Source organism: Astyanax mexicanus, chromosome 15 (genome assembly GCF_023375975.1).
Source record: "Astyanax mexicanus isolate ESR-SI-001 chromosome 15, AstMex3_surface, whole genome shotgun sequence".
Taxonomy (NCBI): Eukaryota; Metazoa; Chordata; class Actinopteri; order Characiformes; family Acestrorhamphidae; genus Astyanax; species Astyanax mexicanus.
In genome coordinates this window covers 26,584,205-26,601,214 of record NC_064422.1, presented here as the reverse complement: position 1 = coordinate 26,601,214, position 17,010 = coordinate 26,584,205, and the positions used below count along the sequence as shown (strand labels likewise).

Here is a 17,010-nt window from a genome sequence, read left to right as displayed (position 1 = left end):
TAAAGTTTATTTTACTTTTTTTAAACAGTACCAGTCATACAGTACCAGTTTTTACTACATTGTAAATCAATTAAGACTTAATAATAAAACACAGTGGATCAACACCAGCAGATGACATGTCTCTCCAAACTAAGTCACCTATTTCATAAGGAATACATAGAGGATCATGTAGTAAACTTACAAGTATTAAACAAACCAAAACAAGCATGTCACGCACTCTGGGGTGTGGGTAACTTGTGGTTTCTGAAGTTGGCAACTCTGATAAACTTATCCTGTGCAACAGAAGTAACTCCTGGTCTTCCATTTCTGGGGCATTTCTGATGAGAGCCAGTTTCATCATAATATTTTTGATTGCATTTGAGACTGCAACTGAGAATACTGTCAACGTCCTTGATGTTTTGTTTTTTTTTCGGATTGACTGACCTTCATTTTTTTTAATATATATTTTTTCTTTCTTAGTTGAGTATTTTTAGCCATAATATGGATTAGAACATTACTCAAATATGGCTATTCACTGTACACCACTAACTCTACCTGTTCACCACTTCACAACTAATGCTTTCAAACACATTCATGTAATTAACATGGAGTAATGTTGTAAAGTAATTATCATGGAGTAATGTTGCTAATTTGCTGGCAGCCAGTTATCTTATAGTTTGCAGGCTAGGTAGCTAGTCTAGTTAATTGAGTTAAATAGCCAGCTAATAGATCTTTTCCACACTTCCGTGTTCAATAGTGCCAAAGTGTTAATAGCAGTTTTGTGTTTGAGTTTCTACTCCGTCAGGATTAAAATGTTCAGCTCCAGCTGAAAAGCTCTGCTTATTACATGTTATTTTAACGAGGAAATCAATCAAATGAGAGTGAAACTGGTGAGCACACTGTTAAACAGTGTGTAGACATGTAATGACACAGCGATCATGAAAAACGTCTATTCTACTGATGAACGCTGGTGAACGCTGTGTTTGTACATCTTCTCTTCAAATAAATGTGCTAGCAAAGTCTAAATAACACATAATTAATCTGAATTTGTACTATATGTGTGAGAGAGCGAGTGAGAGAGTTTTGTGAAAGCAGACTTCAGTATTCCAGGGATTAAAGAAGAATGTGGCCGCTTGTGTAGCTGCTGTGTAATTGAGATGTGTACAGTGACACTCCTCTCAGAAAATTAGAGGGAAAACAAGCTGGCCTGCCATTTCTTAACTGACTGATCTACTGTCCGTCTTTATAACAAGCCTTATCCATCACACTTCATTCAGACCAATACAAGGACACTGGAGCTGCTCAGTGGCCTTCAATATCTCATCCAGGCTGAAGATTTTGTCATTTTTTATTCATTATTTGACTGCTTTACTGCCTCCAGGCAGTATATTTCAACCTCGTGTAGGACGGCTAAAACAGGCTCTTGACGTTTAGCTTGGATTTATTATTTTTACCAATGCTTTGCTTTAAACATTTTCTTTTTCTGTAAATCGGATTAGCGGCGTGAGCCGAGGTATTGCCTAGAGGCTTGTCAGGGAATCACCTCATATGCCAACCTCAGTTTTTATTAGCCTGACAGTAGCCCACTGGTGAAGACACTGAGTGTATGTGAGTATATGTGTGAGTGTAAGTGTGTTTGATAGTGTGTTTAACTCTGACAGCATATGTGTGTGTTTGTTTCTGTGTGCCTGTGTGTGTTTTATGTGTGTCTGTGTTTCAAAGAGACAGCATATGTGTGTGAGTGCGTGTGTCTCCTCATGGGTTTGATTCTGGAGAGCTAATCTGTGTGTGGGTGTATTGGCATCTGATCATGTTCAGCAGCTGTGTGGGATTTTTATTTTCAGCTTGTTCCACTCGATTCCCTCACTGTGCCAGTGGAGCTGTGCGGAATTACACTGTTCTCACCCGCTGCCAGGCGACGAGCTGCGGGTCAGCGTGAGCGTGGGTAAATATTATGTTTGGCCTTTTGCTTCTGTCACATGTAGGTCCAAGAAGTCCAAAATCATGTCACTGAGGCATGTTGCACTGCAGTTAGATGTTTCAGATTGAAACTGATGAAAGTGTGTTCACATTAAGAGCCCACCAGTGTTTCTATAGGCCTTTTTAATAGTTTACAGAGCCTCCATGTATCAATTCATCAGAACGACATTGCATTTCTGTGCACACTGATGATGAATGGATTGATACTGACTGATTGTGTTAGTTATGCAGCATCTTTTCCACTAGGTGGAGCTATTCACAACTTCGGGGGGCTCAGGCTTGTTTTTGAAGAAAGGGAAAAGAAGAAATATATAAATATTTGTGTGTGTAGTAGACTCAGCCTTGCTTCAGATCCAGACCAGTCCACAAAAAGAAAAGAAGATAGAAAGAAAGAGAGATGAGTGAAACTGTCTGGGAAAAAGATAAAGAGAAGAGAAAAAAAAGAGAAAATATGGGAAACAACAATGAGAGGAAGGGAAACACAGAAAGAGAGGGAGAGACATTGGCAGGAGCAAGAAAAAGAGAAAAACAGTGTGTGTGCAAGAGAGAGAGAGAGAGAGAAGACAAAACAGTCTAAAAAAGAGAGAAAGAAAGAGACAGGACAAACAGACTTGAGGAGAGAAGTAGAGAGAGAGAGAGAAAAGAGAGCCAAAATTAAGAACAATAAATATGGTAACAAACAGCCTGAAAACAAAGATGGATAGAGAATGAAAGACAAACCAGTGAAGTGTGGAATAAAGTGGGAGAAAGGAAAACACAGAACATGAGGAGAAAACAGTGAAAGAGAGAAAGAATTAGGTAAACAGACTAAAAATGAGAAAGAGAGAAAGAAAGGAGATAGGGAAAACATATAACGATAGGAAAATGAGAAAGAGGGGAAGGAGATGAAAAACAGACTAAAAAAGAGAGGGAAATTAAGAAAGAGGGGGAGAGAGGGAAATTAAGAAAGAGAAACAGAGAGACAGACACACAGACAAAGTGAACACAAGAGAGAAAGAGAGAGAGAGAGATAGAGAAGCAAAGACAGGGGCAGAAAAAGAGGGAGAAAGAGAGGGAGAGCAAGAGTGATAGAAATAGTGTGTAGAATGTACAGAGAGAAAGAGGAAGCAATGAGTTTTTTCCTGAACTATTTGCCGGACTGTCCCTCCTTGAACTCTTGTATTACCATGACGACCACATCCCAGAATTTAGGGAGAGGAGGAACGAAGGAAGAGAAAAAAGGCTAGACAACTCTGAATCTGTTGTTGTTTTTGTTGTTGTTACATTTCTTCTTCTTTTTTTCTCTTTTTTATCTGAGTGGAAAAGAGTGAGAGAGGAGGAGAGAGTGGAGGGAGGGAAGAACCAGAGAGAGAGAAAGAGAGAGAGGGAGGACTAAAGTGCAGGAGAAAGCAGAGTCGGTCAGAGCACACAGAGGAAAAAGAGGAGCGAGGTGAGAGCGGAGCGACGCCGAGGAGGGAGAGGAGAGGAGGAGTAAGAAGAGGAGAGGAGCGAGTGAAGGAGTGAAAGAGAGAGAAGAGAGAGGTGGCCATGGGTCTGTGTGCTGTGCTGCTTATCTGTCTATCGCAGGCTGAACTGGCCAGGGTATGGAGTCAGGAGCTATCAGGTAAGATCACTGAAACACACACACACACACACACACTTGAAGAGAGACAGACATACACAGGTAAAAGACTTGTTCTAGAAGTAGATCAGCAAGGTGCTGCTCTTCTCTGGAAAACAAGTGCAGTAACATATTTCTTCAAACACTAGTTGCTGTTCAGTTCACTTACTTTTGACAACTGATGTAATGCGTTCTGTACCTGTGGAAGTGATTCACATTTCACAATTCAGTGCCTCACATGTAAAACATAACATTTGGACACACTCTCACTGGGATGATGAAAGCAGCACCAGCTTTCCCATCACTGTTCGCTTCCATCAACTCCCACTGTGTGTCCCTTTACAGTGGAAATTGACTCATTAGAAGCAAGTTCATGTGGGCTGAGAATCACTTGGGCTGTTGTTTTGCGTCTGTGTGTGTGTGTGTGTGTGTTTTGCTTTGTGGGTTTCCTTGTGCTTAAGACTTAAGTAAGTGAACTCAATGGATTTGCATGAGTCAGAGGAAACAGGCAACACACACACAAACACACACACACACACACACACACACACACACACACACACACACACACACACATACACACGTTTGTAGAGTGTTCTTTTACAGAGTACTGGACTGGCTCCTGGCAGGCACACGCATATATGTGCACACACAGAGAACATCTCGCACACATAGCTGGGGTGCTATGTGTGTGTGTGTGTGTGTGTGTCTGTGTTCCAGATTACATACACACACACACACAGATGCACACATGTTTGGGAACATGTGTTGCAAACCTGCCCTAAAAATTCCACAAAGCCATATTAACACAGCTACCCTGTAGATTATATGAGTGTTGTAAATGTCCAATAACACACCCCCTATAAGATCAAATAAAACAGAGAGAGAGAGAGAAAGAGAGTGCTGCAAGACATGCACCTCTCAATTTTTGCTCACTTTTCCACTTCCATTGACAGTTTGACAGCTTCTCTCCTGTAAAAAGAGAAATAGCATTTGTTGTTAATATATGGTCAAATGCAATATTTTAGGAAGCTTGACTTTTTTTTATATATGTTATTACAGTATTACAGTGATAATACATCTGCACATTTTGCTTAGCACATTCTGTTTAGCTGCATCTCCATAATAAAAATGTGGGTTGATTTTGACAATTTCTATCAGCCTGTCATGCGTTTAAGTTTTTTAAATGTTCAATTCAGCAAATTAATAGAAATTGTGCTTAAAACATACTGAAAATGTCAAGTTATTTCTTTGAAAACAGATGGGATGGCAGAATTTTGACTGATTTTCATTCAGAGTAAATATAAACAATTAAATTAAACTGAAATCAGTTTAGTGCATTTCTGTACTTCAGTATGTTTACTAACGACAAATCTGTGCTAAACCATCTATTAATTTATGTCATAGTAATAATTTTTAAGCTTTACAGGGGATAACCAAAACATTCTGAACTTTTAAGTGTAGTTAATGTAATTTTACTCTTATTTGTTATGAAATTACGTTGACAGCTTAAGTTTGAAGTCAAATAAAAGCGTCAAAAATGTAGACAAAGTTTTTTTCCACCTGTTACAATATGGCCCTGTATTACATGCGAGTGTGCACTTGAAATTGAAATAAGTGTGAATGGGGTTAATACATGTGTTATTGTTCTCCTTTTAGTGGTACACACCCTGTGTGTGTGAGTGTGTAAATGTGCGTATGTGTGTGTATGTATATGGGTGTGTGTGTGTGTATTTCTGTCCTCCTTGGAGATGCTGTATTTTTAGCAGTCCTGGTTCTTCTCCTCTCTGCCAGGCAGCAGCGCTGCTCTACTTTCTCTGGCCTCTGTCCCTCCTGTGCCTCTCGGCTCTCATGCTGCTCCCTCAGAGAGCCAACCAGGCCCACCACATCACTGTGTGAGTGTGTGTGAGGGGGCCATACATGCGCAAATGTATGCACACATGTGACACACTTTGCAACTTGCATCCTCCATTCATCCCGTGAAGGGGAGCACAAGGGCTCTCAGGGTTTTCGCGCAACAGATTTGTGTTTGTGAGTGACCTATATGAACGCATGTCCTGCATGATCCACTTCTGCACCTGGGCATCATGTTCTGCGCAGCCGAGGACGCACTGAGCATGTGCGAAGCCCTGAAGCGGAGCACGGTTAAACTGCAGACCCCCATTTCTGGGTGCGTAAAAGCAATGCAGTTTATGTGATTACTCATGATGCTACAGATAACAGATTACAGAGGCTAATAGACAGTTGACAGAAGTCAAGAAACAGCAGTATGTAAATTAATCATGAAACTTAAGTAAGTGCCAGATGGATTAAAAATGGACATTCGTTTTTAAAAGTTGAATTTATCATTCCTTGAACCTTGAAGTGCTTCGTGTACTGGGAATACATAAAAAAGCCATTACCACCTACAGTGGACAGTGCACACAGATAAGATAAAGTACTGATAAGTAAATTTGACAGATATCACATTCAATACAAGAGGACCTACATGCATATGCTGTAGGTCAGTGAGCATTCTTTAGCTTCCATATGACATGGCAGCAGCTAAGAGACACAATATGTAGTAGTGATGGCAAACCGAGGCTTTCTGAAGCACTGAAGCCTTTTTCCTAATTGTATCGAAAAAAGGTTCATTACTCGGAGCTTCATAACACAGTGGACATCAGCGGCACCTGGTGGGCAAAACCTGAAAGTGCTTTGTGTATTTAAAGGACGAGGGGCGTTTTTTTGTCTTTTTACAGTTTTTAAACCTGTTCCAGTGCATTTACATGACATTTGAGGTTTAAATAAAAACTGAAAAAAGGAAATGGAAGAATACTTTGATGTCTGGATAATTTAATGCATTATATTAAAAGACATAACTGTAATATATTTTTAATTAATATATAATACACTTAGAATGTACCTTGATAAGGCACACTGGAGAAACTACACTTGTAATTCTAATTGCATTCACATTGTTGCTTTTTTCCCTTCACCATGTTATTAATCTGTTAATATACCAAATTTTAAAATTATATTATTCACTATTATTCACATCTTTCCAAGCAGGGGTTGTAACATGTTTACATGTATCACTAGTCCATTGCCTATTTTTCCATAGGCAAGGCTCATGTAGATATGCTGCATGGGGGATATGGAAGAATTTGATGAAAGAAATGTATGCTCATAAAGGTGAAGGTGCTTGTGTAAGGGGCAGGGGGCACATATTTAATGGACGTGGTTATGTACATGTGTAATTTAGTTTTTATTTAGGAATAAAAAATTTTCCACAGTGCTGGGGTTCAGTTGGTTATTTCAAAATATGTTGTCATAAGGCAACACTTTTACTGGATGTATGCCATGACAGTACACACATTGAACTATGAGGATATATATATATATATATATATATATATATATATATATATATATATATATATATATTTATTTATTGTACACTCTTACAGAACTAATAAAATGCCATATGTCTAAAAGGCATAGTATTCTTTCAAAGTTTATATTTTCTAAATAATAATTTTCTACCTTATTTGATGGCAAAAGTTCAAAGTGTTCCCAAACTTCAGAACGGCCTCTTTTTCTTACTGGTTCCATTCTAATATTTTATTATCTACTATCTATATCTTATCTATCTATCTATATATGATCTATCTATATCTTATCTTATCTTATCTATCTATCTATCTATCTATCTATCTATCTATCTATCTATCTATCTATCTATCTATCTCTCTCTCTCTCTCTCTCTCTCTCTCTCTCTCTCTCTGTCTCTGTATCTCCGCTAACAACCCTCGAACTGCGCGCCAGGATTTGCCGCTTTTGAATCTTTCCCTGAAGCAGTCACGTGGTTGTGTGCCGAAATGAAGCTTCGGACGTCATTGGTCACGTGATCTTTGTAGAACGAATCAAGCATCGGCTCAGTGATTCGAACCAATGCGTGTCGTTTTTTCAACACACGCCTCGAAGCTTCAGGTTCAAGGGTAGCATCACTAATATGTAGTATAATATGTAGCATAATATGTTGTATAATAGTGTATAATAGCCTTGTGTGTTTTTTGCATGAGCTTTGTCCTTTAAACCCAAAACTGAAGGGCTAATAGTCCCAACCACTGTTTTTGGTGACCTTATAAAGCAATTCAGAGGGTCCATTCAAAAGGAAAACATACAGCTCTGGAAAAAAAATACTTCAGTTTCTCTAAATTGAAACAAAAATATTGTCATTTAGAGCATTTATTTGCAGAAAATGAGAAATGGCTGAAATAACAAAAAGATGCAGAGCTCTCAGACCTCAAATAATGCAAGTTCTAAGAGTTCAGGAATCAATATTTGGTGGATTAACCCTGGGTGTAATCACAGTTTCCATGCATCTTGTCATGTTCTCCTCCACCAGTCTTACACACTGCTTTTGGATAACTTTATGCCACTCCTGGTGCACAAATTGAAGCAGTTCAGATTGGTTTGATGGCTTGTGATTGTGCGTCTTCCTCTTCATTATATTCCAGCGGTTTTCAATTTGGTGAAATCAAACAAACTCATCATTTTTAAGTGGTCTCTTATTTTTTCCAGAGCTGTATATTCCCCAATTGCAGTAGATAAAGACTTGGTTGAAAAAGTATTGAAGTGTTTCCTTAATCCAGTATGAATCTGCAAGTTCCTTGGTTTTAAAAGTCAGACAGCACAGTCCTGAGTAAATTACCTTTCGTAAATGGCTAAACCAAGAGCTCCCTCAATGATAGTAATCTTGTTTGAATTGATTTCACAGCAATGCAATGACAAAAGTAGCCAATAAACATGTCCATGTTCCTTGTTTTTATTGCTGTGTGCTTTCAGTTAGTGGTGTTATTCACCTTGTGTGATTTGCCAGTCAAATGTCTCACAAGTAACATAGCAAAGACTGGTGAAAAAAAATCCAACTATGATTTATGATGCAGTGATTAAATGTAAGAATGAAATGTACTATAGCTATCAATTATTTGATCTCAATTATGTGCCTAATTTGTTATGTAGTTGGAATGAGGGAAGTGTATGCAGTTAATGCGGGTAGAGATCACTGCCCATTATGAGAAGCAGGGCCTGTTCTTTTGATATATAGACTGTTTAGCTGTAATGGATGCTGTGTTATTCTATCAGTCAGTCTTTCCCTGTCTTTTTCTTTCACTATATCTCTTTTTGAGATACTGGCAGATGTTTGAGTTTAAATCAGTTCCACATCCTACCGTCATAAAACACAATCTAAACACAGTTCACATTTTTGTTCTTGTTCTTTGAGATGTTGGATTGGGAACGTCTAGAAAGTGTAGAATTGATTCTCTGAGGGCTGGTTTGAGTAACAGTGATATAGAGAACACACTGCTCTGCTGAAATAAATAGAAAATATATATCCATTGCAGCTGAAGCATATCAATCTGGTTGGCCCGCATGGTTTTGATTTGATTTGTTTAATGGTTTACAAGGATGATTATGCTCAACAACCAGCATGACCAAGGTTGTCAACCCACTTACCAATGTGGTTGACCAGCATGACCAAAGTGGTCAACCAGGTCAAATTGATACAGATAGACCTGTCAGCACATTAAACCCAAATACAGACATATGCTGTACTGGTTAAGAGTTAAAATAAAACTAAACAGCTTATCCCCCTAAAACCCAGCTTTATGTCTTAATTTTTGTGCTTATTTTAGTACCTACTGGAATAAAGACGTCAATAAAGACTACTTATTCAGAATCTACAAATTATTAAACAAGTAGTACCTTTTGAGTACCTACTCATTTAGGGCATAGTACCTATTCAGCACCCACAAATTATTCAGTAAGTACTACTTTTTTTAGTCTCTTAACATTATTCAATACCTAATAACTATTCAGTTGCTACAAATTATTTACCATTAAAGTTGGCAAACACTCAGTGTATAGTACATACTGCTTATTCAGTATCTAATTATTCAATATTTCTTAATTATGCAGTACTAAATATTTATTAATAAGTATAAATTGTTTTGTGTCTACTCATTTTTAGGACATTTTAGTCCTAATTATTTAGAATCTAATTCAGAAAGCAAATTATTTTAAACCTTTTGTTCCAAACCAGCTTGCTTACTACCATTGAATCTGTTTTGCCTAAGTATGCCTAGATGACCAGCTTGACCCTCAAGCAGTAGTTTGGACTATCTGACACCAGTTATAGGCAAAGATTTGCTAGCCGAGTTTGATGTCATCATTCTGAGACAGGCTGTTAGCACACCTAAGGTTAACAAGGTAGTAAGTGGGATTTTGTGGGAGCAATTCCATTTGTGCTCTCTCGGGGCTCCGGTAGCCAATGGCAAGCTACATGGACAGGATTCGAACCGGCGATCTCCTGATCATAGTGGCAACTCTTAGTCTATTGGACCACTCGGAGCTTTTGCTTAAGGTTTTACATCTTATTCCGCTCTCTTCAGCATTTCTCACTTGTTGGACAGTTAATGTGGGGATTAATTGCATACCTGAAAACATCAGAGACACAGAAAGCTTTACTTTGTGACAAAAAAGAAAAATACAGCGTGTTACAACACTGTTGCCATGACATTGTGGTGTCAGAATAAACACTGTAACACTGGCTGTTGAACTTGAACACATATCAAGGTTCAGGAACAGAGAGAGCAGACTTAACACGCATAAATATAACCTGAATCCAAACCTTTGATATACGGAAATTAATGATAACAAACCGAGGCTCACCACGTGTTTTCGTTTTAGGTCACTCTGGACATCACACTTTAAAGACTTTGATAAAACCGTGCTGACACTGGCCGTCCTCATATGGTTTGAATTCTAGACATCGTCTGAGATGGATAGTTCAGGCATGTACCTCAGCCATGATCTCTTTCTCTCTCTCTCTCTTTCTCTCTCACTTTCGTTCTCTCCCTTTTCCTCTCTTTCTGTCTCCTGTTTTTTGCAGCTATCAGTGCAGCTGACTCTATTTGTGATTGGGTGCTATGGTTACAGTCTCGAACTTTGTGCCAGATCGAACTCTTCCCCTCGAGAGTCGAAAGCCTTCGCATGTGCCATGAAGTGCTCATGTGGAACTTATAACTCAGGCTATCGGCTCCCATACATGTTCTCAGATCTCAGACTGTCGAGTACAAAGCGACAGGCAGACTGATTTATAGATTCAGGGTCGAGCCTTGAGGCTTAATTTGGAATTTACCTATCTGATATGGAAATGTGTTGAATCAATCTCAGAAAAATGAACTCATTTCCTCACATTAAGTGCTAATAGTTTCTTCTGCTGCTTGGAGGCACCTTCCTGGCCATGACAGTCTTAGTGTAGGCTTAATTCAGACTTAATTCAGGATTTGCCTGAAACCTAAAATAGAAAAGGGATGAATGATGAATAAAATTCACAAATTTAATTCACAGTTGCTTGGCACCATCTTGGCCAACTCAGGCTTAATTCATACTTATTACACACTTTATCCGTATCTGATCCCACTGTTTGGTGATACTATTTTGGAAAAGTCATGCTTCACAGGGTTAAGGATTTGATTTGAGCTTAACTGAGGATTTACTTATCAATCTCAAAAATGTACAAATGTCCTTACAGTGTGCACTGTGCTTTGCTGCTTGGAGACACCTTCCTGACAAAGTCAGACTTAATTCAGGCTTAATGCAAGCTTAATTCAGGACTTGCCTATCTGGTATGAACATGAATAAACATCAAAAATGACCTACTTTCTCCTGGTAAGTGTTGATAGTCTCCTCATGAATGCACCTTTCTGGCTAGTCAGGCTTAATTCAAGCTTAATTTAGGATTTGTCTATCTGATATAGAATTGTTATGAGGGCTGAGAGTCTCCTCATCCCAGATGCTTGGAGTCACCTGCCTTTCCAAGTCCTTTCCAACACCCACTTGTGTTCAAGTTTTAACCAAATTTTCGAATTAGATTTTGAGGTTATTCTCATTCTTCGTTATTCCATCTACATACCACTGGCAACAAGACAACTCCACAGCATCTTTCTACCACCACCATATTTAACAGTTGGTTAGTGTTGGTTTAGGCTTAATTTCAAACCTAGTTCAGGAATTGTCTGTTCAACATGGAAATGAGATTTTAAAACCTTGAAAATGAACTAATTTCTTCAGGGTGAGCGTTTACAGTCCCCTTCTTCCTGTTGCTGCTCGGAGGCACCTTCCCAGCCAAGTCAGCCACTTAATGACATATTGCCAGTGAAAGACATCACCTTTCCCATGCTGCTCCCACAGAGAACCACCCAGGCTCGACTGTTTCACAGGAAGTTATCCAGGAAGTTCATGTCTAGATAGAACACAGTTTCTCTTTCACAGCGTCTGAGTTATTCTCAAGAGTACAGTACAGCGCTACCCACTCACACTGCGAGTGCCATTCAAGGAGACAACAAAAGACCCCTTTCTCTGACGGGCTGATTTTTAATCCTGATGTCTTTACATGGAGTGCTTTTGCTTTGCTAAGAAACTGTCTTTCTCTCTGTCTCTCTCTCTCTCCCTCACTCTCACCATGCAGCAAAGATCTCTAAGGTAAAAACAAAAGAGACAGCGTTCTGTTGGAGAGAGGCAGCTCAGGCAGATGGACAGATAGTGTAGCTCATGAACCATCAGTGGACTCAGACAGTGTTGTTTGGCAAAGGGGATCCCTGAGACACACAAACACACACACACACACACATGCACACAGAGAACAGGCAGTGTGCAGCGACTGAAACTGCAGGCCTATGCTACAGGCCCTGAAGTCCCCACTGGAAAATGTGACCATTCTTCTGCTGCTAAACAAAGAGGGGATTTTGGTGTGGGTGGAAAGCTCAGTAATCCTTGTTGATTTGATTCAATTAGAATTTGTTGGAGTAAGAGAAAATAACTGCGTGCGCATATGTAAGTGTGCATTCCCGCACGTGTCCTGTGCAGTGTGCCTTCTGCCCATGCCCTATTTTCCTCTCCTGTGTGTATTTTTATCACTGAGCTGTCGTTTGTCTGATTTATGATTCTAATTGTGTTTCATGTCATTTGATCTTGATTCTTTTTTTCTAATTGATCCTGATTGATTTCGAGTTCACGTCCGATTCTGGTTTTGTTGCTGGTCCTGAATTGGAACTGATTCTAATTCTGATTTATTTTGATACTTATTTTGCTTCTAAATGATTCAGGAACATTTTTGGATTGATGCTGATTCAGTTTGATTTTTTGTCCTAGATATGAACTGATTCTAATTCTGATTTATATTAATACTGATCTTGATTCTATAAATATCTTACTTTTGCTTTTGCTTTTGTCTTTGCTTACTTTGTTTTTTGGTTTCACTAACTTTAGAAGTCACGTCATTAAAAATTCCATAACAGGTTCTAAGTTTAACATGATTTATTCTTATTCTGTTTTAGAATCTGATTGATTCTTATTTAGATTTTCTTTATGGGCCTGTTTGATTGGTCTAACTGATACTACCTAGTCTCAAGCTTTTTCTTGTTTTACTTTAGACTGATCTTTTTTTTTGTTTCAGATTTTTAGTGCAACACATGATTGCAGACATTTTCTTTTATAAAAAATCATAAAAACTCTTCTGATGGAACACATCCAACATTCTTTTGTGTTAGAGGTCATTAAATTGTTGCCACACCCAATTATTTAACGTTATTTTGAAGAATTCTGAGGTTGTCCTCCTGCAGTTGACCAGTTCCACTAGCAGAAAAAGTCCTCCAGAGCATGTTGCTACCACCACCATGCTTAACAGTTACAGGTACAGTGTTCTTGGGGTTAAATGCCTCATCTTTACGTCTTTAAACATCCTTGTCTCATCTGACCCTAAAACTTTCCTACAGGCAGCTTTTTGTTGGTCCATGTGGTCATCTGCAAACTTTAGTCGAGCTTGAAGGTTGATTTTGGAGCAAGGGCTTCTTTCTTGGATGGCGATCTCTCAGACCATGGCCATGTAAAACCCACTGGACTGTGCACAGTGGGACTGGTGTTTCAGCAGTTTCCAGTGCATGGCAGGCCTGTGTCTCCGTGGTTCTTTGGTTGTTCCTGAGTTCAGCTGACTATGATCGTTTTTGAGCACTGAGCTTCTTGAACTCCAGAACTTCTTGAACTGCACCGCGTGTTGGTCAGTCCAATGAGTTCTATGCAACAACCAATTTTAATCTGGTACCCAGCTGACCACTAACAGGGAATCCCATTCATATTCATATTCACAGTGGCTGGTCTACTTATTAAGAATGTCTCTGGTTTAACTTGTGGTTGTAGCTTGTGTCTTGATGAATTCCTTCTATCTTGTCACTTATTGGCTACTGTCAAGCAGAACTCATGTTTGCAGATTTTTTTTTAAATTGCTTCTCTTTTGTTTTGTTGAGTTAATGCCCCATAAGTGGGTGTGTGTATAGTTTTTTAAAACTATTTTTATCATTTTTACCCTGATTTTAGGAAACTCTCCCATGACCCAATTAACAGGCTTTGATTGTATGGCAGCAGAAATAGCTGAGCTTTTCCGACTATGAAATCAAACAAGATTCATTATTAGAACAGCAGTTCCCCAGCGGCACACATCCCAACACCCCCCCACACCATCACCACCACCCACCTTCACTTTATCTATCCTACTGTTTCCTTTACCTCTAACTCGTTTTTTTAGCCATGCATTACTGTCTCACAGTGAGGAGGATGCAGCCTGGAAACTGGGGCTGTTGAGTCTGATCTATGTTACAGTGACCTTCAACTCAAAACCGATCCTCACTTTAGAGTAATAGCAGAGCAAAAAGAAACTGTAGGCCGTAGTGAGCTATTGTACTTCTGAAAGATACTATCTAGCTTTTGACACAGTGTTAATTGATGAGGTATCATTATTTGAAGAGGTCTGACCTGAAAAGGTCATGTTAAATAATTATTTATTTATTAACAAACACAAGCCCTATCCAGACGGGATTCGTTTCTCAGGGGGACGTCTGTGAAACATTATTTCACACTTCTACTTAGTGATAAAATTCTTGCATCCAGACGGCAATTGAAAAAAATGGAGGACCAGTGAGTTTTTTGGCTCTCTCTGTCATGTGACATGGCGTTCAGTAGCTCCTCCATTTTCACTCACTGTTTTTTTTAATGTGGATTCCAGTGGACAAATAGCTATTTTACTAAATGCAAGGTGACAAAATTCAGAGATGTGCGTCCGGGCGGGACTAAAATGACCAGAGTTCAGTGAAAAATTACCCAAGGAACTGAGAAACTAATCTCGTCTGGATAGGGCTTTAGACATATGTTTTAAACAATGTCTATGGAGTTGCAATAAGTGGTGGCTCAGCCATTGAAGCACCGTGGTATCGATGACAGGGTTGTGGATTCAATAACAGGTTTGGCTCCCTGCCAGTTTTAGGCCGTTGAGCAGGGCGTTCCGAGTGCCCACCCAGAGAGTGTCAGTACTAATGCTGTCAGTGTGCCTGAGCTTGCTACAAAAAACTCCATTTCCCAGCATGCACTCATACCGAACGTGATCTGACTCCACTGATCACATAATGCTACGGCGTCCTCGCTCTTTGACTTTCTGATTGTTCCCACCTGTCCTTCTGTGTATATATACCCTTCTGTTTGCTCTCCTCATTGCCGAGTATTAAATCTAATTTTCTAGCTCTTCTACAACTGTTTCATTCGTATTTCTGCCCTATTTTTTATTGACCCTTTTCTGTATTACCGACTATCGTGTAATTGCCTCACCCAGTTTATTGTTTGTTTATTTGCCGACCTATTTTTGTATTTTTACCTTTCCATTTTGCTGTGTTGGATTTTCCGTGTATGACCCTGGCTTGCTTCAACAACTCTCCCTGGTATGTTTTTTTCTTCTCACTACCCTATTGATAATGACCATGCCCGTCCTTCATAACTCTTGTAAGCTTAACCACTTGGTTAATAAACTTTTTGTAAAGTATCTGCGTGTGTCTACCTCACGTCTGGCCCGTGTGACAGAGAGAACGTAGCCAGTTGTGCTCCAGGTGCTGATATTCCATGATCCAGCATTCAAACCAGCAAATATGGACAACTCAGAATCCCCAAAAATTTATTTGACAAAAAATAAATAAATGAATAAAAGGTGTCAATTCTTACTGAGGAAAAAGACAGGACACCATATGCCCAAATAACTGATATATAATCTAATCTAATCTAAAATAACATTTTTTTTTTCTATAACAGTCTCTCAATCTCCGGTCTCTGACATGATGGCAATTGTTTTACATGTTCTCTACTTATGAATAATTTTCTGGATATTGGAAGAGCTGATTACTAATTGTTTTGTTCTTTAAATCTCATCTTCCCACTCACTTCCACAATCAAGAGCAAACTAAATTTGTCTATAGTGACTTTGTAAAGACTGTGTAAAGTCTGTGGTTAGGACAGAGGCATAACTTTGTATCTATGGATCCCCACACTTTCATCACACTGGATTTGATGACATCATTGATTGTTGTGTTGTGAGGGTGAAGTTTCAGGCTTCCTCAAAATGTGGTTTGAATCTGTTTTTTTAAACTTGTGTGTGTGATTTTTTTTTTGCAATCCAAAAGTCAGATTTGGGCTGGCAGCCTTTGATTTAAATAAGACAGGCTCCTCCAAAATTTTTGCTAACCATGATGAAACTACTTTTAGGCACTTTAGGCAGTGGTAATAAATGTGGGTCTGTCCTATTTTTTCTCTTTGAAAGAAAATTGCATTTACATTAATAACTAAATTAATTAAATTACAAAAACCTTTCTATAGAAAAAAAACAGTAAATTGAAGTGCTCTAATGAAGACTAATGCCCTTTCATTAGGCCTTTCATTATGTTATTTGTTGTTACTATGCTTGGATGGGTGTGAAATTGCACTAATACAGTACTAATACAAGTGCATGGGTAAGACAGTTGTGGATGATGGTTTCCTCTGAAGGGTTCTTCACTAAGGGAGATGTTCCTTTCCACGTTAGCATTGGTAAAGCTGCTTTGTGTTGTAAAATGTGCTATACATTCACACACATACGCTCACGCACACACACACTATGACCACATATTTAGTTACAAAAAGCCCTTAAAAACAATATATATTATAAAAATATATCAGTTCACTCATTGGATGAAGACAGCTTTCTGGCAGGCCGAATCCAGTGTCCAGCCAACTATTGCCCATGGGCCCCACTTTGAGCAGCCTTGATCTATTAGTTTTATGTAACATTTGGAATGTTTGTAGCAGCCCGCCATCAACACGTTCTCTTGTTTCCAGAAGTGATTGAGGTTTAAATTTTTTTAAATGCTTGCTAAACGTCTTGAACGTGAACATTTACTTTATATAATGCAGATAAAAAACCTGGGGTGTGAACTGCCTAACTGAAAATGTGTTCTTTCTTTAATAAGTGCCCTTTTAAATTTTTTTTCTACCAAATTTCACATATTTCCTGACCAATGCAGAACTGATAAGCTAATTGTTCCTCACGTCAT

At 38.9% G+C, this 17,010-nt stretch overlaps 1 protein-coding gene across 3 annotated transcripts in view; it reads left to right on the top strand.

Annotated features, from left to right (window-relative positions):
* Nucleotides 1–17,010, top strand: part of plxdc1 (plexin domain containing 1) — a 66,307-nt gene that overhangs the window by 17,617 nt on the left and 31,680 nt on the right. For all 3 annotated transcript variants that reach the window (XM_007234083.4, XM_007234084.4, XM_007234082.4), the window contains exon 2: nucleotides 1,824–3,562. In XM_007234083.4, the coding sequence (XP_007234145.3) occupies nucleotides 3,487–3,562 (76 nt within the window). In that variant the 5' untranslated portion in view covers nucleotides 1,824–3,486. The remainder of the gene's footprint in view (nucleotides 1–1,823; nucleotides 3,563–17,010) is intronic.